At 48.6% G+C, this 23,966-nt stretch overlaps 1 protein-coding gene across 1 annotated transcript; it reads left to right on the forward strand.

Moving 5' to 3' along the window:
- The first annotated feature begins 1,512 nt into the window (after positions 1-1,512).
- YY1 (YY1 transcription factor) lies at positions 1,513-23,773 on the forward strand. The gene is made up of 5 exons (XM_040478444.1): positions 1,513-1,572; positions 7,278-7,507; positions 15,526-15,586; positions 17,271-17,429; positions 18,760-23,773. The coding sequence occupies exons 1-5, from the start codon at positions 1,513-1,515 to the stop codon at positions 18,940-18,942; spliced, it is 693 nt and encodes a 230-aa protein (XP_040334378.1). The 3' UTR covers positions 18,943-23,773.
- Positions 23,774-23,966: the final 193 nt, after the last annotated feature.

The following is a 23,966-nucleotide window of genomic DNA, read 5'->3' on the forward strand; positions in this document are numbered from 1 at the left end:
ACGGACCGCGAGATCGTGACCTGGCTGAAGTCGGACGCTTAACCGACTGCGCCACCCAGGCGCCCCGTTTTTGTTTTCTTCTAAAGAAAGGGCACATACTTGAGCAGGGAAGAGGGGCAGAGAGTGAATTTTTAAAAAATTTGTTAACGCTTATTCAGTTTTGAGAGACAGCATGAGTGGGGGAGGGACAGAGAGAGAGGGGAGACGCAGAATCCAAAGTGGGCTCCAGGCTCTGAGTTGTCAGTGCAGAGCTCCATGTGGGGCTCAAACCGATGAACCATGAGATCATGACTTGGGCGGAAGTCGGCCGCTTAACAGACTGAGCTACCTAGGCACCCCAGGAGAGGGGAGGGAGGGGGGCAGAGAGAGAGACACAGACAGACAGAGACAGACACTTACGAAGGCTTCACACTCAGCCCAGAGCCTGACTCAGGGCTTGAGCCCATGATCCTGGGATCATGATATGAGCAGAAATCAAGAGTCAGACACTCAACCAACCAAGCCACCCACCCAAGTGCCCAAGCTCCACTTTTTACACCTCTTACCTGGACCTAGGACCTGTAGAGTGCTTCCAGCCTTTCCAAATATTTAGTTACTTAATCCTGTCCTTTTTTTCTTTTTTTTTTTTTAATATATTTGAGTCTTTATTCAAAGTTTTGGGTTTTTTTTTTTTTTAAGTACTATCTACTCCCCCACTGTGGGACTCGAACTCACTGCCCCAAGATAGAGTCACGTGCTCCACTGACTGAGCTGCTAGCCAGGTTCCCAGTCCTACTACTTGGTAAATTATTTTGAGTCTCTTTGCTTTGCCTCTCAAACTAGGATGGGAGTGATGAGTGCTTTGGTGATGTAGAAGAAGACTGAGCAGTTGGGAGGTAGGGTTAGGACAGAGGCGTATTTATACATATTTATATAAGTTCCCTCTTACCTGTGGGGGTGCATTCCAAGACCCCCAGCGGAGGCCTGAAACCACGCATGCCTGAAACTACTGATGAAGAGTAACTAATGATAGAACAGTTACAACCTTTGGCTGTAATAAAAGTTATGTGGATGTGGTTTCTCTCTTAAAATGTTTCACAGGGGGTGCCTGGGTGGCTCAGTGAGTTGAGCGTGCGACTCTTGATTTGGGCTCAGGTCATGATCCCAGAATTGTCGGGATTGAGCCCCACGTAGCACTCTGTGCTGATGGTGTGAATCTTGCTTGAGGTTCTCTCCCTCTCCCTCTGCCCCTCCACCCCCTCTAAAATTAAAAAAAAAAAAAAAAGTCTGTAATTGTCTGTGGTGGTACTGTACTCGTCCTTTTTTTTTTTTTTAAACTGTTTATTTATTTTTGAGGGGCAGAGAGAGAGGGAAACAGAGAATCCGATGCAGGCTGCAGTCTCTGAGCCGTCAGCACAGAGCCCGATGCAGGACTCGAACTCACAAACTGCGAGATCATGACCTGAGCCGAAGTCAGACGCTTAACTGACTGAGCCACCCAGGCGCCCCTCGCCCTTCTTACAATGGTGTGAGATGATGAAAGGCGTGTCTGAGGAGCAGATGAGGAGAGGGACCCGGGGCATGAACCACAGTGTGAGGCTACCGTTGGCCCTTTGACCAAACCTCGGGAAGATCCATCTGCTTCCAAACCATTTGAATACAAAGTGTGTGCCCCATTTACGGGTGGAATTGGCTAGATTTTGGTTTTTTTTTCCCTTCCATCTTAGGTCAGTTTACTTCATTCTGTCGGTTGTAGGTCATATGCGGGTGGCGACCGTTCATGGGTGCTGGAGTAACCTGATCCCAGTTTCGACTGGAAGTTCTCATTACGCCTTTTCCTACCACACTACCCCACTTTGAAGCAGTGACCTGTGTTCTCCGCTTTTTCCAAATAGGAACTGTGAAATTTGGCTTTAATTTGCTTTTTTTGTCCAGTTGTGTTCTGGTTCTCAGGATCCTAAATTTAAGTCAAACCCGTTATAGAGACTCACTGCGGTGAGACTTCGCTTGCCTCCCTGAAACCGTGCAGAGAGAATTAGCTAAGTCCCGCCTTCAGGGAACACTCCAGAGGGGCATCTATATATGCAGCAATTTGTAGAGGAGATTTAGATATTTTTGCTTCGTGAGTCTGCTTGGCCCAGGTGTGTATTTGATATTACACACCAGCCAGTAGGCGACCGTAACATACTTGACATTCAGAGCAGATCAGTTAATACTTTCCCCCTCCACAGGGCAAACCTGTTTCAGTAGTAATTATGAAATGAAACATTAAAATAATGGCCAGTGCAGAGAGTGAATTTTTTCTTTGTTTGAATACATAACAGCAAAACATTTTTTAATAAAACTGTACAAAAAGAAATAATACATTTCACTAATGTACTTTTTTGAACTAAGGGGCAAACACATATGTACTTATTGTCTGTAAATGTATTATATCATAAATTTATATTTGGCAAAAACTCCCAAAGCTTTCTTTTGCAAAAATGAGATTAAATGACCAGAAAATAGCAGACATTGACATTCTTTGATCTGTTGCATTAGTGTGTGTCCAGTTCTTGGAGAAAATGAGGCAAACGTTGTCTTTGATTTCTCTGACCATAAAACCTAGCGTCTTTTGTCATTTCTGTAGCAGCTTTTTTTTTTTAGTGTGATTTTTTTTCTATATAAATAGCTTATTTCCTGACATTTTGTGGTTTAATCCTTAATGGCCCTTTTGATGATTTCTGTGTGCTGGTGGTCTTCAAGGAGTTCAGCAAGTTAACTTTCGTGTAATGCTCTTTATTAAGGAATAAGTAACAAACGTAATAACGTGAAGTTTAAATACATATTATGAAAGCATACAGCAATTATTTAGAAAGACCCAACAAAAGATCTTACAAGGCAAGAATATTGTCACTGACACTGTTGAGAACTGCAGGTGTAGAGTGGTCATCAAAAGCAGATTGTCTTTAATCCGTGTGATTGTGGTCTGCAACACGTGCAGACCACGTGGTTATTGTCTATATTCGGGACAGACTGCCTTGACTGTGTGTCACTTTCACTTGGTAAGTGACTGAGTACAATTCTCGCGAAACAAAGCTAGTTTTCTTCCTGCATCTGGGCAGAATTCCTTAGGTCTCCTTTGCAAAAATGTCTTCCTCATTCACTGAACGTTGAAATCACTCAGATGTTCATTCTGAGCCATCGCCTCTCTCTGTTTTCTCCCATAGATGATATTATCATAGATTTCTCTGGCTTTAAACTCCGTCCACATGCCAATACTGTCCATGTAGTTCTCGTAGCTTTGATTTCTTTTATCCTCACATCTGCATATCCTAGTATCTCCTTGAAGTCTGTCCACTAGGTGTCTCACAGATACGTCAGATTAAAGCAGAATTCCAGGTCCTCTGTACACGTCTTTCCCCCATCTTTCTCTAACTTGGCTGATGGGATCCTCCCAGAAATGCAAGCAAGAGACTTAGAAGGCCTGCTTAACATCCTTAACGACCCCCACCCACCCATCTGATTCATAACCCAGGCATGTGTAGTCCTTCTCCAAAATAAAACTTGAACGGGTGGCTCGTGCAGTTAAGCATCAGACCTCAGCTTAGGTCATGATCTCACCTTCATGGGTTCGAGCCCCACATAGGTGGCATATGTGCACACCGTTCACAGCATTATTCACGGCAGCCAAAAGGTGGAGCCAACTCCTGTGTCCATCAGTAGATGGATGGATAAACAAAATGTGTGTACGCACGGGAATATTATTCGGCCATGGAAAAGAATGGGATTTTTTTGGTATATGCTGTAATACGGATGGACTTTGAAAACATTGTGCTTAGTGAAAACCCCAGATGTGGAAGGACAAATACTGTTTGATTCCATTTATAGAAGATACCTGGAGGGGCGCCTGGGTGCCTCAGTCAGTTGAGTGTCCAACCCTCGATTTCGGCTCAGGTTCACGATCCCAGGGTTGTGGGATCAAGCCCCGCATCCCGCTCTGCGCTGAGTGTGGAGCCTTCTGAAGATTCTCATTCTCTCCCCCCCACTCCTTCCCTCTCCCCCTCTTCTTCCTCCCCTCCCCGCTCACTCTTGCTCTCTCTCGTGCTCTCTAGAATAAAATAAAAATAAAAACTTCAAAAAAAGGGACCTGGGATAGGCAAATGTGTAGAAACAGGAAGTAGAATAGAGGTTACCAGGGGAAGGGGGCAGTTACTGTTAATGGGCACCAAGTTTCTGTCGGGGATGATGAAATGTCAGGTATACATAGTAGTGATCTATAATGTCAATATATGCATGTATATTGAGTGTGAATATACCTACTGCCACTGATTGCACATTTATGGTGGATAAATTGGTTACAGTGGTTAAAATGGTTACATTTACAAATGACTAAAATGATCAACACTATATTAGTGTCTATTTAATGAAAAAGTTTTTTAAAAAAATAAAAAGGAAACCATGAAAATGGGAGTGGGGGAGGCTGGCAGGCTGGGTTTGGCTCACTGGCTGTACTTGGGGATTGTAAAACTTGTCAGTCTCTACTTACACTCATTTCACGCATGTTTTGATTGTAGTTCTTAGTGATGTCAGTGACTGTTTTCTGGGCCCTTTGATGTTCTTCAGTGTTCGAGCTGAGAACCAAGTCTGGAGCCTGAGGAAGCATTTCCTCATTTGACTTGTTTGCGTCCCCCCACAATTCAGACGTTCAAGTCCCCCAGTGTGATCTTATTTGGAGGTGAGGCCTTTGGGAGGTAATTAGGTTATGAGGTGGAGGCCTCACGATGGGATTGGTGCCCTTGAAAGAAGGGCCACGAAAGAGATGATGGCCATCTCTGCCACGTGACAGCAAGAAGGCTGTTTGCCAGCCGGCAAGAGCGCCCTCACCAGGAACTGAATTGGCTGACGCCTCGATCTGCAGAACTGTGAGCAATAAACACCTGTTTAAGCCTCGCAGTCTGTGGTAGTTGTGCTGTAGCGGCCGCAACCAGGACGGCTCTCTCACTAGAATAGAAGTTCCGTGAGGGCAGAGGCTTTGGTTTCCGGGGCCTTAGAACGGTGCCAGGGGCATAGGGAGGCCTCAGTTGATGTGTGTTGAACTGTGCAAGGAATAATTCAGCCTGTGACCCTTTAATCCAGGAGCCGAGCTGGCCGGCCACCTTCTGCCCTAGCCTCTCCCGAACAGTGGCTTCCTCAGAGCAGCGGTGATCATCAGCCTTGCTAGCATCCTTGTAACAGGAGCACAGAACATCCGTAAGAAACATAGCTCCCCTGCCCTTCAGAGCATTTCTGCAGCACCCGAAAGTTGATGGAGAAGTTGTGCCTCCATTGGAAGATTGGAAGGTGAAGGAGCGAGGACAGTGCTGGGAAGAAGTTAAAGAATCCGGTTGCGGTGCAGAGTCCTACCTAGCTTTCGAGCTTAGGATCATTAACCATGTCGCCTGGCCTTCCTGAAGGCATGCAGCTAGTTTTTCCCTAGGCTGCTTTGTCTGTAAAGAGGTGACCTGGGATATGTTGTCGAGATCATTCTCGGTCCGAACAACAGGCGGCTGGGCCTAACAGTGAAGTACACACACATCTGAGAGTTAGGCTTCCTGGGTTCACACCTGCCCCTTACCGGACTAGTTATCCCTGAGCCGGCTGCTTAGCGTCTCGGTGCCTCAGCCTTTTCTCCTGGAACGTGAACGAGCTCATTTGTCCACTTCCAGGGCGATAGTGCTGTAATTAAAACAGTGGCTCCACGTCAACATTCAGTGACATGTTGGCTGCTATTACTATTTTCTGATTCCTTGCAGTGATGAATAACATTTTCTAAGACGAAGCGTGGTGGGAGAAGAGAGACACTTAAAGTTTAAAAGTGTCCTGTTCTGTGCTTTTCCTCGCCAGGAGTGACTGAACATGATAATGACCAAAGGAATCGAGTAAAGCTACCCTCTGTCTGCATCTTGCCCACATACCCTGATGTCAGCCGTGTGTTTAAGCAGCTGAACATAGTTGTTCAGCAGTAACAGCAGCTGTAGGGTTTGGTTTGATTTGGTGTTTGGTCTTGTTTTTTAGCTGGTGGAAAGGTAAGAATTGAATAAGCCTGTTTTCACTTTGGAGAGTCCTTTGGTTACAGCTGTTTGTGAAGCATTTTGATGAAGAAGCAGAAATTTTCAGTTAGCAGGCATCTGGGGGCGCCTGGGTGGCTCAGTCGCTTAAGCGTCTGACTTCGGCTCAGGTCACGATCTCGTGGTTCGTGAGTTTGAGCCCCGCATGGAGCTCTGCGCTGACAGCTCAGAGCCTGGAGCCTGCTTTGGATTCTGTGTCTCCCTCTCTCTCTGTCCCTCCCCCGCTCACGCTCAGCATGTCTCTCTCAAAACTAAGTAAACATTAAAAAAAAAAGTTATACCTCAAGGGTTCACACCACAGGTGGAAATACATCAACTGTATTTTGTGCATCAGGTGATCTTTATGGCATACAGGGCATCGTTACAGCAGAGAACAGAATTGGAAGGATGAATTAAGAAATTGATGGTCGTTGAGGTTTGAGATGAGGGTAGGAGCTACCTTGATGGCCATGGGGCAAGGGGAGAAGACCTTTCAAAAATCAGTAGGATTTGCTATCTGGGATGTAGGATATTAACGACGGGGGTCAGTATTCCTTATTTTTTTAACCTGTTGGACTTGTGACGATAAGCCCTATGAGTAGAGGTGTGCATTCTTGGAACGTGTATTTATCGGGGGCCAATTATGCACAGACTGAACAAGGCCCTGGGATCAGAACTGACAAGCATCCCCGTCCTTGTGGTCTAGCGGGAGAAGCCGACAAAAAGCATAGTGCTGTCATTCTGAACTTGCACGAGCACGGGCCACAGGGTTGGGGTGAAGGGCTGGGAGTCCTTAGAGGAGCTGAAAGGCCATCAAAGCCGGAGCAAAGAGTACGGGGATAGCAGCAAGAACTGGTGGGGCTGGAGTGGGAGGCGGGAGGCCAGCTTCAGGGCGAAGGCTGGGGCAGGAGCTTCCAGTCCGCGGGGCCGCTTCAGGGGTGCGTGTAGGGTAGACAGAGAGCAGAAGTCCGAGAGGTGGAGGGAGGAGAAGCCAGTTCCAGAAGTGGGAGCAGCCCCAGGCAAGTGGAGGCGGAGTCAGGAATGGAGACTATCCCAGACCAGCTAAGACGGCCACACTAGCACAGAGGTTTGGCATCGCAGATTTTGGTGACCTTCAAGCAGAAACGGGATTTCAAGAGATGGAGGAGGAAGCCTGGGTGGCTGAGACACGAGGCTTAGCGGCTGTAAATCAGCCGCGTCAGAAGCTGCTCGCGAAAGCCCTTTTTGTAGTTCTTTAACGTATTTGCCCACGCATACATTTTTGCTCCACTAAAAATAATCTTCTGGCGTGTTTCAGATGAAAAAAAAGATATTGACCATGAGACAGTGGTTGAAGAGCAGATCATTGGAGAGAACTCCCCTCCTGATTACTCAGAGTATATGACAGGAAAGAAGCTTCCTCCTGGAGGGATACCCGGCATTGACCTCTCAGACCCCAAACAACTGGCGGAATTTGCTAGGTAAGACGGAAGAACTTGCCTTGCTTTTTAATGGTACAAAGTGCTTGAGTGTCGGCAGCTGTGGTTTTGGTGCCTAAGTTACAAGGGCGGTTTGTATTCTTGCTCTAGGGAAATGTCTGAAAACAAAAGCAGTTAGTTTTATTTTGAGTAGGAACTATGCTATTAGTGTGAGTGGCACCATTTTAGATCCTTGCAGGCAGTGAGATGCAGCGAATACTTCTTAATTTCATAATTGATACTGCCTGTGAAAAAACTGCACATAATTTGTTTGGAAGCCGCTGTCTTAACACAACTCCCCCCCCCCCCCCCCCCCCGCCGCCGCCCGGCATACATTGTAAATTTGAGGGTATCGTGCCGGACCCAGCTGCAGGGGCCCTGGGCTGCTTCTAGACCTGCGCAGCTGGCCACTGGGAAGGCACGTCCGTTCGTACTGCAGCACGCCATCAGTTAAGCTCCCAGTGTTTTGTTAATTAAAGCTGGCATGACAGGATGAGATCAAGCATTTTCAGGGCCAGGACCCCCCGTGACCGTCCAAGGTGAGCAGTCAGGACGATCTGAACCCACTGCAGGTTTGTCTTGTCCGAGACGGGCTGGGTTCCCACAGAAGCCTCTGCCGCTTTTCATGTTGTTTATTTTCCAGTGCCGTTTGGCAGTCGTTATGAGGATGTGAGAACACACTCAAAGACAAACTTGTAAATAAAGTGAAAAGAACTCATAAACTCTGGAGCAGAAGGACTACTTCTTTTCCCAACCTGAGGGTGAATGAAGCCTGGAATAGCCAGGAAATTTAGTTAGGCAGGGGCAGGAACAGGAAGAGAGAAATCTTTGTGATCCCACACCATCTAGGAACAGAACGGGGCCCTCTCTTTTCTTTCTCCTGAGAGCAGAGGGGAGTAGATAAGAGCTGGAGGCCCTGGAATGTCCTCGTTTCTCCCAGCCCTGCCGAAAACAAGGTGGGTAACCTCCTGCCATTTGGGGCCTCAGTTTCACCACGTGTCAAGTATTTTGTCAAAAAGGGGTTTGTGCCCTTTTGTCCTATCCTGTGAAACTGCAGTCATGGAGAATTATACACATTAGCTTATTTCTGACTGATCACGGCTTACCCAAAAAAGTTCAGGCTTCTGTCCTCATTGAGGACACTTTGTCCCGGCTTTTGTTGCCTTCATATTTTAAATACTGGTATGTTACTCAAATATTAACTCCATACTTTCCCCAAAAAAAGCAAATAAAAATGGAGTCTGTAGATACATAGCAATGAGATTAGAGTATTTGGACAGATTTGAGTCAGATTTCTTGCCAGTGTTTAGTATTGTCAACGTATTTTTAAAGTTAGTCACATCTCATTACTGCACTTGGACTTCAGTGAGGATAGGGGCTGCTCTCTCGGGTAGAGACACGGAGCATAGGAATCATGGAAAGCTTGTAGAAGGAGTGGCATGTGATCTGAGCCTTGTAGACGCTCAGATTTGGTGGGCAGACGGGGTTTCCTCGGGACTGATGGCTGGTGTGGCATGTGCACAGTGGAAGGTGCGTAGTCAGCCCTCATCCACTCTGTGTTCAGAAAAATAGGTTTGGCTGGGAATTCAGATGCTCACAGGGAGGCAGTTGGAGTTTAAGAGATCGTTGAGCTCTGTGAGTACTGGGCCAACGTATGTGGACATTTTCAGCGTGAAGCGGGCGGGGGCCAAAGGTGTGTGAACAGTACAGAAGGGGCTCTGTGATCAGAGGTGGACTTGGAGAGGATTCCATTTCAGCCGTCTCCAGGCTGGCTTGGTGCAGGTGCAGCCAGCAAGAGGGAGAGGTCACGGAGGCCCGAGCCAGGACTGTGGCGGCCAGACTATGAAAGAATCGATGTGATCAATGTGGCAGGGGATGGTGGAAAAAATTGAGAGCCAGTCCGGCTGTGTGTCTCAGCGAGAAAGGAATCAAAATGGATGTTCAAAGCTTTGCACCTTAGGTGACAGGAGATTGGGAGAGGGTGCCGGTCTGGGGTTCAGGGTCGGCAGTGTTTGGTTTTAGATGCTAATGAATCATCCCTGTTGGACTCGAGGTGGTTTCAGGAAGTAAGTTAGGGCTAGACTGCTCTGATGCGGGGAGGGTGAAGCCGGAAGGTGCCTCGGACGGATGTGCCGTGAGAGGGTGGTTGCTGAGAGGAAAGACCGCAGCACAAAGGCTCGGGAAAACCCTGTGCCCGGAGGGTAAGGGAACCAGTGACAGCCGAGAGGGCCCGTTCGTGCAGATAGGGGGTGGATTGGGAGAGTAAGGACAGCGTCACAGAAGCCTCTGGGCTGGTCAGAAGGTCTGAGAGAGGGACAAATGACATTTCTCTAAGTTCGACATCACGAAGTATTTCAGTGGAGGAGCAGAGGGTAGGCAGGGTTTTACGGAGAGAAGGAACCTGGGGCTGTTGAGCAGAACAGTGACCCTCGGCCTTGTTCCTTCTCGCTGACGAATTGGGGTAGCTGATCTGAAAGCTCGGCCCTATACTCAGGAGGCCCGTGTCACTGTTGTGGAGTAGACGTTTCTGCTTGTTTTCATGTGGCCTTGCCCGGGCATCAGGGCTGTCTTCAACCCCACGAAATCGGAATGAGACTGTTCTTCACCAGCAATAATTAGAAGACAATGGAGGCACGTTTTGCGATTTGTGAGGACAAGTTACTACAGACCTGGAATCCTTGATCCAGCCGAGCTGCCAGTCAAATACCAGGCAAAATAGTGGCGATTTTAGACACGGAAGGATTTGTTTGATGTTGCACGCACCCTTTCTGAGGGGGTCACCTGCAGATCTACTCCAGCACATCCAAAGAAGCCTTCCTAAAGAATCTGGTGAACAGACAGTCAAGAAGGCAGCTGTGAGGCAGGCTGGAAACACGTTCAACTCAGAATAGAAAGTTGGGTGAGTTGTAACAGTTTCTTCAGGAAAAGTTGAGTTCATTCCGCAGTGGGAATGGAGAATGGGTAGGAGGGGAAGCCAGGAGATGTTAGTGGTACGGGAAAGAGTTTTCTAAAAAAGGAAGATAATCAGAAACCCCCTGAAGAGAGAGGCAGTGCTAAGAAAGCCATGGCCTAAAAATGGGCATAAATTTGATAAAGTGCAGAGAACGTGTTTGCCCCGACTCTGCAAGTCTCTCTGCGTCCTGAAGCCCCCGCGTTGGGCCCCTCGAGCAGGAAATGCGGTCCTAGTGCACAGGTACGTTCTGCAGTAGGCAGTGTGTGTATGTAATCTGAATATAGTGTGTTTCTTTGCTAATGAGCCTGTTAAAGATTTCATTCTGTGTGCGGAATAGAATGAGATCTTGCTCTTCCTGACGGTGTATACAAAGTGGGGGTATACGGTTGGGTGCACGCTCATCCCTGTTGTCCATAGTGTCGTGGAACAGGTCATGTCAAGCCTACCCAGTCTCTAATTGGACGGTGGCGGTGGTGAGAGATGCTGGAGCCTGGAATGCCCTATTTTGTTAGGTCTTTGCGTTTTGAGAATGGGTGTGACCAGCTGCTGAATAGGGTTCTTCAGGGGCCCTGGCACTGGGGACGGGGGCTCTGAAAGCCAAAGACAGAAAGGCACCAAGTTTCCAACTGTCGGTGGCCAGACCCCATCGTCTTCATTCGTAAAGACCCACAGAACTTGCTCTGCTGGCCTCCCGTCTCTATCCACCTCCACTCTGTGACTCAGCTGTTGGCTTGAGGCGGCGTGTTCGCTGCTTTTCCCTCTCCTGCGTGCGCCCTGGACCTGAAAACTGAGCGAGGAATGGTTCGGGTGCCCTGCCACACCGAGCCTAGAAAACCGGTCAGTGGTAAATCGGTTACACGCGTGGGAGCAAGTATAAGAAATCAGGGCTTTAATTTGAAAGTCCTGGTATTGGGGCGGTGCCTTCGTTCTTTTTGATACTTGAAAAAGTGGTCGGTGGGTGGCACCGGGCGAGTTCCACTTCCTGGTGAAATCAGACAAGCTGTGTGCCCTTTTCATCAACTAAAGTTAGCCCTTGGGAAACCCGTAGTCTAGAAAGAGCAGAATTAAGAGCGGTTAGGTCAGTCCCAGGTTGGTCATTTTTGTCGTTGTCCACTCCCACCCCGAGACTCCTTCATGGGGTCAGCGTAGAGAGGAGATGTGCTAGTGGGGCCGAGAGGACCATCGTGGGAATATGTACCGTCTGCTTCGCTCATCTGTCTGGGGCAGCGGTATTCTCTGCACCGGGAAGGGAGGGGAGCTGCGGCTGTGGGTAGAGCCATGCCCGGGGGCCTTCCGACCCAGCCCCACCAGCACGGTCACCCGTCACTCACGGTCACGGTGGGGGTTCTGGTCTGGAGGCGACGAAGCTTGTTTGGCAGCAAACGGGCTGATTTTCATTCAAGAATCGGCTCCTTCAAAAACGCTTCATCTTGGCTTCTGGGGCAACTTAGAACTTTGGCGGTTTCCCCCTGCTGAAAATTGTGCCAGGAAACTCCTGCCGGTTTTGGCCCCGGAGTCCAGGCTTTACCGTGTTGTTCCCTCCACGTGTGCGGAGTGAGCTGGTGGGAAGCCGGCGGCCAGGCCACCGGGAGCCCGGGCCCCGTTTTTATAACAGAGCAAGAAGCTTCTCTTGTTGGCTGCCTGGCTCCTGCTTGTAATTCGCAATACATTGAAGGCGCCTTTCTGTTTGTGCCATTTTTCTCCAGTCTCTCAGCCCTTCAGTTGAAAACGGGGGCTTAGAGCACCAGAACCTTCTGGGTTGTTGAGTCTGACTGGCTTTTTTTTTTTTTTTTTTAAAGGAACGAACTCATTTTTAGCTAGGCCCACTTAGCACACAGCCGGGGATAATAATAGCTGCCATTCCCCCAAGAGCTTCGTGTACATCATCCCTTTCAGTCTTGGCAGCTCTAAAGCAGGTAGCATTCTGCCTTTTTACAGAGTAGGAAACTGAGGCTGAGAAGTTCAGTGATTTGCTCAAGGTCACGCGGCCATAGGAGTCCCCGCCAGGTCTGCCCCCGTTCTGGCTCCGCCACAGCGCCTAGCCACCGTCCCTGGTGTCCTTTGCAAAGGATCCCAGTCAAGCAGAAACTCCAGTCCTGGTTATTCTGAGCATTTGGGACGGGCTGAGGAGATGTTCTGAGTAGCAGCATAGGATTTTAGTCTTTTTAAACTTTGTTCTTTTTTAGGATTTCAGCCACTTTATTTTGTAGGTTTATATATCAGTTGGTGCCACGAAGATTTTAATTTTAGTCTTTATTTGCGCATGCGCACACACGCACACACACACAAATACTTTTCAATCTAGGTTTTGGAAAATGACCTTTTCAGTGTTTGCCTTCAAGTAAAATATAAAAGGTACCAACATTACTGCCTCATTTGCCACTCTGTAGTGAAGAAGGAGGATTTGCCAAGGAACTTAAGAGTGGCCGCAGTTAAGCCTTCCACTTCCTTCTTGAGTCCAAGGGTGTTTGTCCAAGTACATTTTAAACTTTCATTCTGAAATCAGTGATACTGCTAAATGCTGGCACACATTTTGCAAATGACATTTTAAGAAGAATACCATTTTGATAATGGTAATAATGACATTTAAGAAATCGAGAGTTTGGTAAATGGTACAGGGTACTATGCTCTTTAATTTAGTGTATATTTGAAAATTTCCATGATCAACATTTTTTGAAAATCAAGTTCCTAGGAATAAATTTTTTTTTTTAATTTTTTTTTCAACGTTTATTTATTTTTGGGACAGGGAGAGACAGAGCATGAACGGGGGAGGGGCAGAGAGAGAGGGAGATACAGAATCGGAAACAGGCTCCAGGCTCTGAGCCATCAGCCCAGAGCCCGACGCGGGGCTCGAACTCACGGACCGTGAGATCGTGACCTGGCTGAAGTCGGACGCTTAACCGACTGCGCCACCCAGGCGCCCCCCTAGGAATAAATTTAAGAAACTGTATGGAAGGTAGCATGGGCACACCCGTCCTACTGATGCAGGCACCTCACTGACATTGACCCCAGATGGGTGGGACAGGAAGTGGTTGTCTGTGACTTAATCTGTCAGAGTCAGTTTATTAACGTAATTTGCATAGAGTGAAATCCACCCTCTCTTAGGTGAGTGCCACCTGAGAGAATTTGGACAGGCGCAGTCATGTAGCCACTTCCGCAGTCGAGACAAAGAGCATTTCAGTGCAGTCGTCAAAGGATGAACATTATAAAGACTGAAGCTTGGTTCTTAATAGACCCTTTTTTATTTTTAATAAAATACTACTGACTGGAGTAGAACCCTTTTATGTGAATCACTGTTGTCTTCCGAACTCTGCTGTTACCTCCAGGTGGCGCAGTGGCACCAAATTTCTGTTCTCCTTAGTTCTGCGAGCTCGTTCTTGAGCTCCAGGATTTAGTGGTGTTTAAGATAACCGGATAGTTCAGAGCCCTGTATACAAACAGGCACTTAGAAAGTATCTGCTAACTGATGGGGTGATCTTCCAAGTCCAAGAAAGAACGTGTTTTCTACAGGGTTGGAAGGGGGGCGGGTACCAAGATGAAAATGCTCTGCTAGAATTTAAAGTGGGAAGGGTATGCGGCTTTGAACAAACTCCTTAGAAGTAAATTACACATCACTTCTCGGGCCTTTTGGCTGAGATCAAGTGAAGTGTAGAAATAAGTCACAGCCACCAGGTAAATTGTTTCAATGATGCTCGCCCAGGGATGGAGAGTTTTAACTAGGTGACTATGTGAGTTCAGGTTTTATCAAGCGGAAGCTCCAGGTCGCCCTTTTCCCAGACCGAGGGTGAAGAAGGGTATTGTTAGGGCCTTGGCTAACTTAAAGAAGACCACAGAGATCTTTTGTACCGAAAGAGCGCTGGTAAGTTAGCTCTTCTTGGGAAGGCCTCACTGACTTTGTTGCTTACCTGTTAACTGTGTGTCCTCACCTAGGAGCGTGAGGTGACAGACGTAGGGACAGGAGAGAATGTCTGTTTCAGACATGTAAATCTGTTTTTCTAGTTTTTCTAGGAACTCTTAATCTCTCACCCCTCTACCACACACAGATCTGTAGGGAGTATTTGGAGAGAGAGTTTTGACAAAAGACCAGAGGTTGGTTCAGTGGAAATAGCAGGTAGGTAAGCTATCAAATCAGCGAGCTCTCTGGGTAGTGACTCCGCACAGGGCTCTCCCCGCTGCCCACGTACGTGATCAGGCCTCTTGTTTTACCCGGTCCCGGAGCAGGGCCAGAAATCGCGGTCGCTTAAAAAAAAAAAAAAAATGCACTTATTTTTTTGAAAAATGGTCATCTCCCCCCCACCGCCACCAAAAGTAGTATGATAAAAATTAAACATTGGGAAAGGGAAAGGGAAAGGGTATGGGGTGTTCCCGCCTGGCCACCAGGGGCTCCCATAGGAACCCATAGGGGCTTCTCCGTCAAGCCTCGGGACCAACAGTTTGTTACTGTGTCTCTTTCCAGAGATAATGTAAGTAATTCTGTTTACAAGAACTGTTCTGTACCTTTTAAAAAAGTATTTTAGAGATAAGGCCCGTCAGTATGAAATGAACCCTCCCTCCCTTTTTTTGTAGCGGTATGGGAGGGATGTATGTCCCAAGACCCTCCCATACCTGCCGCTTCCTTTTCACAAGGCAGCTTTACCATCACAGCTGCTGCTCCTGGACACCATGCTTTGCTCCCGCCAGGAGATTCCTCTGTGGTCTGGGCCGGTGGTCTCTTGTGTTATTTAAAGAGCTTGAAGGAAAGAGCAGGTACTGGAAGCACCCTGACCTCAGGGCCGGTCCGTTCCGAGCTGCCCCCGCTCACTCGCTGGGAGACCCTGGCAGCGGCCCCACCTCCGCGAGCGCCAGCTTCCGCATCTGTGAAATGGGAAGGTGCTTCCCGGTCACGGGTGCTCGCTGCGGTGGTCGCATCCCTTCCCTCCTGGACGCGTGTTGTGATCTTAGTGGTTTGTATCTATAAGGAAAACATTTCAGGGGCTATATGATTTATGCCAGATGAGTCTACCCACTCCTACAAATCTCTTTCTCTCTCTTCTTTTTTTTTTTTCTTTTTTTTTTCTTTTTTGGTAAGAATGAAGCCAAGAAAAATTAAAGAAGATGATGCTCCAAGAACAATAGCTTGCCCTCATAAAGTAAGTAATGCTAGGGGGAAGGTCTTCGTTAAACTGCCAGCAAAGATTTAGAGAGCTCCTGAGAAATCTGCACTTTAATTTCCATCTGATAATTAAGCGAGGAACTACAATCTTTGGTTTCTAAATTCAGGAGGCTCTATTTGTGATGTAAGTTTTGTTGTTCAGTAAAGGCCACTTAAACGTAAATGGTATTAAATGGGGTTACTGTAGGGTGCCAATGTTTTTACTCTTATTATATATTGAATATGCAGTGTTAGGATTTTATTTCTCCTTACTGGATCATTAACAAGTCAGTCTTAAGACTTTGGATTGTGTCTCACCCGCGGACCTTTATGGGACTGTAAACTCATTGTGGAAATTTGGAAATTATTTTGGATGTCACTAAAGCAAACCTAATAAACTTCATATCCTGCACAATTTTCTTAATTTACCCTGTCAATTGTGTGTTACTCGAGGGGTGCTTAATTGTTTTCAAATGTGGTTAGCCTTCCAAACAGAAGGCCGGTCTAAAAAGTCCTTGGAGGTGTTGGCTGGGTGTGTTTCACACCTAATTGGATGGATGGAAAACTAAACAGAGAAAGAAGTACCACCTAGGCGAAGAGAAAGAAGAGAGAAATGTTTAATGGAATAAAGAATTTTTTTTAAAGATGAACAGTTGGAGGAAGAGAAGTCTCAGTTGGTCCTTGTGTTGACCTGCCGGCTTCTTTGCGTCCTTTTTTTAACGCTCTCACCGTGGAGATCCTGAAATGGGAAACTATTTCCTTTGGGGCCAAAAAGCAAATAAGCATTTGAAAACAGTTACGCCTTCCGAGCCTGTCGTCCCCTCTAACTTCTCTGTGTCCTTCTTTTCCAAATTACGTTTTTGAAAATCCCATCTTCTAAATGGAAACCCAGACTGAGGGTCAAAGGGGAAAAGCTGTGGCTCTCCCCTCCCGGGAAGACCCCGGTGTGCTGTCTGCCCACCCCACTCCTCCATCCCTGGACAGCAACTGCAGAAGAAACTGCCAGGGCCGCGAGGCCATGCTTCTCGGGAGCACCGCGTGCCCGCCCGCCTCCCCCCCCCTGCCCTGGTGCCCGCGCGCCCGCTTCTCTTCTGGTGTCTCACCAAGTCAGTTTCTTCTGTAGTTGTCATTCCTTGGAGACGCTCTTCTTTCTCTGTCAAGAAAGGGGAAGAGGCAAAGAGAGAAGAGGGAACAGTGGGCGACGGAGGACAGCCCATTCTTGCAGCACAGAATAAGGGGCCCACCCAAGGTCGTGGTGGACAGCCGCCAGTTCACCTCCTTTGGTTTATCAGGGCTTGTGTTACTTCGTCGGGGTGGGGGTGGGGGTGGGGGTGGCCTATCAGGTGAGGCGGCTGCGGTGTGGCCGGAAGCCAGGGTGCTGGGTTCTATTCCCAGCTCGGCTCCTACTAGCGGTGTGACCTTGGGCAAGTCTACCTGAAGACATCTCTGAGCCTCAGTTTCCTCCTCTGTAAAACAAGGGTTTGCATTAAATGAGAAGGCCCTTTCCAGCTATCTGGTTTTTTGTCTTAAATGATATAACATTTCTGTTGTAATACTAAGTAAAATTTAAGGGGGGGCGTTGGGGGGTTACGTGGTTTCTTGTATCAGTGAAGGCTATTAAGCGGTTGGATCCTTTGTAACAGCTGCAGTGTGAACCACTAAGCTTCTCTCTCTGTTCGAAGGGCTGCACAAAGATGTTCAGGGATAACTCTGCCATGAGAAAACATCTGCACACCCACGGCCCCAGAGTCCACGTCTGTGCAGAATGTGGCAAAGCTTTTGTTGAGAGCTCAAAACTAAAACGACACCAACTGGTTCATACTGGAGAGAAGCCCTTTCAGGTAGAGCCAGTCCCTTCCCCTTCCACGCCGCCTGCAGGTGTAGGCAGGGCCGTGGGTGCTCGGGAGACGCAGCCCAGAGACCGAGCGCTCTGAGTACTCTTCTGCGGGAGACGAAACTGGTGTCCCGAGGAAATACTGAGAAGGGCTGCCTGGCTCTCGACTTCCCCACAGGCCGGATCTCAGGTCCTGGAGGCGGGCTGTAGGGTGGGGGTGGGGTGGGGGGGGTTTGAGGGGGCCTATTTCACCTGCAGAGAAGAACAGGATTGCTCAAGTAAGCCTAAAACTGCATTGCTAGTGCGCTCACGGTGGTGTGCAAGCAGTTTGTTTTCTGTGGTTGATTTAAGCATGTTGAGTTCCTAATCGACCAGAAACTCACGGCATCTTACTGGACGAGAATAAGGATAGTTAACGTTTTGTCTTGTCTTTTAGAAACCCGTGACCAGTGAACGAACTAGCAATACAGCTCTAACGGGTTTTTTTTTTTTTTTTTTTTTTTTTTTTTTAACTTTTTTTAATGCTTATTGAGCACAAGTGGGGGGGGAGGTGGGGGCAAAGAGAGCGAGACTCAGAGTCTGAAGCAGGCTCCAGGCTCTGAGCTATCAGCACAGAACCTGATGCGGGGCTCGAACTCCCAAACCATGAGATACGACCTGAGCCAAAGTCAGATGCTCAACCGACCGGGCCACCCAGGTGCCCCTTATTTAACTTTTATTTAAGTAATATCTGTACCCCATGTGGGGCTCAAACTCACGACCCCAAAACCAAGAGTCACATGCTTTTCTGACAGCCAGCCTGGCATCCCAACAAGGTGCTTTTTGACGCTTGACACCAGAACTCTTCCTAATCATTTGTTTATTTAATGTTGGTTTAGATTAGAGAGACAGTGAGCTAGCGGGGGAGGGGCAGAGAGAGACGGAGACAGAATGCGAGGCAGGCTCCAGGCTCCGAGCGGTCATCACAGAGCCCGATGCTGGGCTCAAACTCACACGAGCCGTGAGATCATGACCTGAGCCGAAGTCAGACCCTTAGCCACCTGAGCCACCCGGGCTCCCCTCATTTGTATTTTATTATTTGAAACATTGACAGAAATACGAACACCTTACCATGATACCGAGGGAGATTCTTGGTTTTTCTCCTCCCTCGTACTGAAATAAGTCGTGAGGTGGGTTCAGGAGTTACCCTGTGACGGGACGGGCACGCTTCCCCAGAACAGGGAGGGAACGGTGTCTGGTGAGGGGAGCGGGCTGTTCTGTGGCGCAGCAGCCAGCTGCTCGCGCCCTCGGGGCCTGGTCAGAGTCTGAGCGGGTTCTCTCTGGTCTCTCCTGGACAGTGCACGTTCGAAGGCTGCGGGAAGCGCTTTTCACTGGACTTCAATTTGCGCACACACGTGCGCATCCATACCGGGGACAGGCCCTACGTGTGCCCCTTCGACGGCTGTAATAAGAAGTTTGCTCAGTCGACTAACCTGAAATCTCACATCTTAACACACGCTAAGGCCAAAAACAACCAGTGAGAAGAAGAACGGAGAAGACCCTTCTCGACCCCGGGGAGCATCTTCCAGGAGTGTGATGGGGAATAAAGACGCCTCTCCTTTGTATATTGTTTCTAGGAAAGAATTTTAAAAATGAATCCTACACACCTAAGGGACATGTTTTGATAAAGTAGTAAAAATTAAAAAAAAAAACAAACTTTAATAAGATGACATGGCTACGATGCTCTGTCTTGCTCTGTAATCTCGTTTCAAAAACACGGTGTTTTTGTAAAGTGTGGTCCCAACAGGAGGACAATTCATGAACTTCGCATCAAAAGACGATTCTTTATACAACAGTGCTGAAAACGGGACTTCTTTTCACATTCTTATAAATACGAAGCTCACCTGTTGCTTACAATTTTTTTAATTTTGTATTTTCCAAGTGTGCATATTGTACACTTTTTGGGGATATGCTTAGTAATGCTACGTGTGATTTTTCTGGAGGTTGATAACTTTGCTTGCAGTAGATTTTCTTTAAAAGAATGGGCAGTTACATGCATACTTCAAAAGTATTTTCCTGTAAAAAAAAAAAAAGTTCTATAGGTTTTGTTTGCTATCTTAATTTTGGTTGTATTCTTTGATGTTAACACATTTTGTATAATTGTATCGTATAGCTGTATTGAATCATGTAGTACCAAATATTAGATGTGATTTAATAGTGTTAATCAATTTAAACCCATTTTAGTCACTTTTTTTTTCCCGAAAAATACTGCCAGATGCTGATGTTCAGTGTACTCTCTTTGCCTGTTCAGTTACAGAAAGTGGTGCTCAGTTGTAGAATGTATTGTACCTTTTACCACCTGATGTGTACAGCCCATGTAACGGAAAGGGCAACAATAAAACAGCAATCCTACAGAAAGAATACGGCAGAAAAAGCTCTGTAAGCACAGTCTTCTTTCCTTTTGTTGTCCAGAATAATTCCAATTCTTGAGCCTCCCAGAAATCGGAAGCCAAATAAAGCAACTGAAGTTTCCTTTACTTTCGCGCTCAGCTACGGTGACTGGTGATTGGAGCAGCACATAGATGTTTTGGTCCTTCCTACGCGTGCTGAGCTCCGAGAGCGAGTAGGTGACAGGCATCCCGAGTTAAGGAACTACCTCAGAGGACCCCCAGCCGGACCCGTGGGAGATAGGATTTTGATTTTTAGCTCCCCCAGCAAAAGCGTGGCTGAAACAGTTGTGCCCCGGCCTGCGTGCGCGCTCCAGGTAAGCTGGCGACCAGGCGGGGCGCGAGCAGAGGGGGCAGCGGGCGCCTCTGCGGCTCGGGAAGCGCTTCCGGTTCTTGGCTGTTGGCTTGAGAGCCTTGGCTCCCCCATCCGGTGGGGTCTTCGCACGCTGGCAGATGCAGCAGTTGAGTGCCCAGCGGCTTATTAACGTCACGCTTCCAGCCGGGTACCGAGTGCAGATTGGCAGGGTGGTGCGATGATTAAGAAAGTTGTACTCAGTGAGTACTTGACCTCTCACGTTGTGACCTCCTAAATGTACGATTATAATTTTTGAATTTTACTTCGAGTCCCATATCGGGCTCGTGAGAATGTTTTATAAACCGCCGAGATGCAGCAAAATCCCATGTATTCAAAATGCAAACACACCGGGTGTCTCTGTGCTGTAGGCTGGACTCTGCAAGGTAACTGACAAACTAGCTAATGCCTGAGATTTATTTACAAGATGTCCAGGACACCATCGGGTCCAAGATGTAGCCCTGTCTCTTCCACCTTCTCCATCGGTCCCGCACAGGAGGGCTGGTGACCTAATGACAGTGACCCTGTGGCTCTCCAGAACTTTGAAGTGCCTTCTGAATCATGAAATGAAAATTTTAACTTCAGACGCTTTGTTTTATTCGTTCAGAATCTGTTATCCATTGGGTAGTTTGATGGAAGTGAGTTAATGAGAAGACCCCAGCTGTCCTCTGGATAAGCCAGGCTTTGCTGTATCTGGCAGGAGAGAGGTAAGCCCGCGGTGGAGGTCCCCTTCAGAGCCGCGCGCCCCGGCGCGCGCGCGGTTCTTTGGCCAGACCTGGGGCCGAGGCCTCTGCCGAGGCCCGTGGCGGAAAACGCCCACACCTTCCCTCCCCACCCTCAGGTGAGCAGTCTCTGGGTGGCCGTACCAAATGCCACTCTGGTGGGGTGGCCGTGTTAGGAGTCTGGAGCCTCGTCCCCTCCACCCCCACCCCGCCCAGCGCCACCACACGGGAGCCTGGTGCCCGCGCTGTCCTCAGGACTTCCGCCCGGGGACCCACGGCAAGACAGACTTGTGTCGCGCCAGCAACCCCAAGAGCCACGCCGTGACCTACAGGGAAGCCAGGCTCCCACGTGGAGCGAGGTCCCCCCCTTCCTCTGTGCCTTGATCCTTGGGGGATGCCTCGGTCATCTCTTGCGCCCCTTTCGTCTCTGAGTGAACCGTCGTCGCTCCCCGGGACTCTTTGCCCGTGTGTCACCTCTCAGTCTGCAGAGTTCATTGCTGACGGGAATTTGATTGGGGGTTTGAAGACCACGTAAGGTCCCAAGTTGGCGGTAACCTCTGTTCCCAGTAGTGTAGGAAACGAATCAGCGAGTGGCGGTGTTAAGGGTAGCTTGTTCTCATTGGCTGGAACCCAAACCCGTTTTGCTTGTGGTGAGAATTTATAATTTTGCTAAAGATGTGATTTACTAAAATTGGAAGTGGTGTTCTAACAGTGAGTCACTTGTCTTGAGGATTAATCTGATTTATAAGTAATACCGATAGACCTATTTTCTTACATCCCAGCGGAAACAAATGCACGTTTCTAGCGTATGTAATATAAAAACTCCAGAGGATAAGTTTACACTTTACAAGAAGTTGTTTTCTATTTTTGGATTTCTTATTATTTCCCCCCCTTTTTGGTAGTGGGGCTCAGGGGGAAGCGTAATATTTGTATAAAGAACTGTCACCCCAGAGTGACCTTTATTTTCCAAGGTGACATTGAACTCACGCTGTTGGTTTCACATGGTGTTTGTGTGCTGTGCCTAGATTCAAGGCCTGAGGATTTGAGGAAAATCAAGATTTCCCCCGCCCCGGGGCCCCCATTCGGTTTTCATGTGCAAGTTCTTTTAAATGTCACTTATTTTGCTGGATCTGAGTGAAGTAAGGCCCTTTGACAGCCTAGTATCTCAGTGCCTGCCAGTGTTTCCAAGCAGAGTTTCTAGATGGTGTCTTCACAGAGGAGAGTCACTTGCGTTCAGCCAGAACCCAGGGAGATTCGCGGTCGGCCTGAGCAGTTGCGGTGCCGTGAGGGGGCTTTACTGCCGCCCCCGCTCTGCCCAGCCACACTTAGCCACGGTCACTCACCTCCGAATGTATGTCCGTGGCGCAGGGGCGCAGGAACCCCTGGCCCTCCCGGAGACCCGATGACCCCGCCCGCACTCCGCACAGGCAGCGAGAACCCATCATTTCTTGTCTGACTCCTCTGTGGCCTGAGACGAGCACGGCTTAGGAAAGCCGTGCGTTATTCCTCTTTTGATTCTTAAGTTCCTTCTGTTTTCTGGACATGTGACCACCAGCAAGAGCAAGGATCCCAGAGGTTTGGTATAGTGGGAGAGCGGAAGCTGTTTACAGGCGTTCCCTTCACGCCACGACCCTGCCGGGAGGCCTCCTCCTAGCCTGCCTGTCGTTGGATGGCCGCAGACGCCCAGCCTTAGGGGGCAGGGATACCCGCCTGACTTTGTAGCCCTTTGTCCTGGCTCCTGTTGGCATTAGTCAAGTCCAGCGGGTGATGGCAGCACCCAGACTTCACCCCCAAGGCAGGGGAGGAAGCCCGGGTTGCAAGCTCTGCTTCCTTGCCGCTCCGGTCACGCCCTCCACTGCCCCCTGACTTACCGGCCTCGGCCTCCTTTGTCACCGCTCACGTTGTGCACAAGTTCCCTGCTTGCCCGAACGGCGTGAACGCAGGCCCTTCAGAGCAGCAGTGTCAGGCTCCTGGCCGTCCCTTCAAGCCGGAGAGGATGCTGGAAGGTGCTGGAGAGGATGTCTAAGCTGGGACCGTGCGGAGACAGACGGTGGGAGGGGGTGGGTGGCGTACTGCTGAGGCGCTTCCTCCGCTCCCCTTACAACAGCTGGAAGGGAATGTTGGAACGAAACGTTGGCCTGAGTTAGGTCAGCAGGCAAACGGGACTCCCCGCGAGCCGGTCACCCCGCTCCACTCCCCGTGTTTCCGACCAGCGTTGTGCGAGTCTGCAGAGGGTGAGCGGGTGCGGCGGGATCACGTTCCATCGAAGTCACGATGATTGATTTTCCACAAAGCGGCGAGTTTGATCCAGCTGACAGCTTTTTCGTTCCAGACAGGTGCCGTGAGAAACGGCATCGGGATGTCGCGGGGAGGGGGCAGGTGCCGTGCTGTATTCTGTCTGCTGCTCTATCTGGGGGCCACGCGGCGTCTGCGCACATAGTGGAGGGCAAGGGGCATCAGTACCGAACAGAGTAACCTTGTTTCTACGACATCCATAACTGTCAACCAGGCTCTAGTATCTCCGGACGGTGATCGGTCAAGCCATTTTCATAGAACAATTCTGTTTTTATTCACTTTCTGGTAACTTCCGTAGGCCCTGACTCAAGGACTTAGCGTCGTGTCTCATGTACATCTTTTCTTAAATGTTCTCTGCCATTTCTGGAATTGTCCTTGGTTTTTCCTTAGCTCATAGATCATAGATGCAGAAATATTATAGTATTTAAGGCATCCGCATCAAGCATCAGATGGCTTTGCATCCAGAAAAACATTTAACGATAACTCCGTTTGAAGCACCACGCATGTGTAACATGGCTCTATAAAATATAATAAACGCATAACGTTGTTAAGCTTTTCAATGCCTGTGGTTCTCGTTTGTCCCCCAGTCCTCCAAGCCGCCTCTCCCCGAGTCTCCTTACACGGGAAACCTGGCCACAAGCTGCCTGGGGTGGCTCCTCGTGGGTTTCCTTCCGGCATGGAAACGGAAACGCGCAGGATTCCACTCGTGCTGGCGAGAACTGCTTCCTGAACATCTCCCCGCTCCGAGA

Source organism: Herpailurus yagouaroundi, unplaced genomic scaffold (genome assembly GCF_014898765.1).
Source record: "Herpailurus yagouaroundi ecotype Mexico unplaced genomic scaffold, PumYag 141, whole genome shotgun sequence".
Classification (NCBI taxonomy): Eukaryota; Metazoa; Chordata; class Mammalia; order Carnivora; family Felidae; genus Herpailurus; species Herpailurus yagouaroundi.

Coding starts and splice junctions, on each gene's coding strand:
- YY1 (XM_040478444.1), top strand. CDS start 1,513: ATGATGAAAGGCGTGTCTGAGGAGCAGATGAGGAGAGGGACCCGGGGC. Junction 1,573..7,277: donor CCCGGGGCATGAACCACAGT/GTGAGGCTACCG, acceptor CCCTTTTTGTAG/TTCTTTAACGTATTTGCCCA. Junction 17,430..18,759: donor CTGGAGAGAAGCCCTTTCAG/GTAGAGCCAGTC, acceptor TCTCCTGGACAG/TGCACGTTCGAAGGCTGCGG.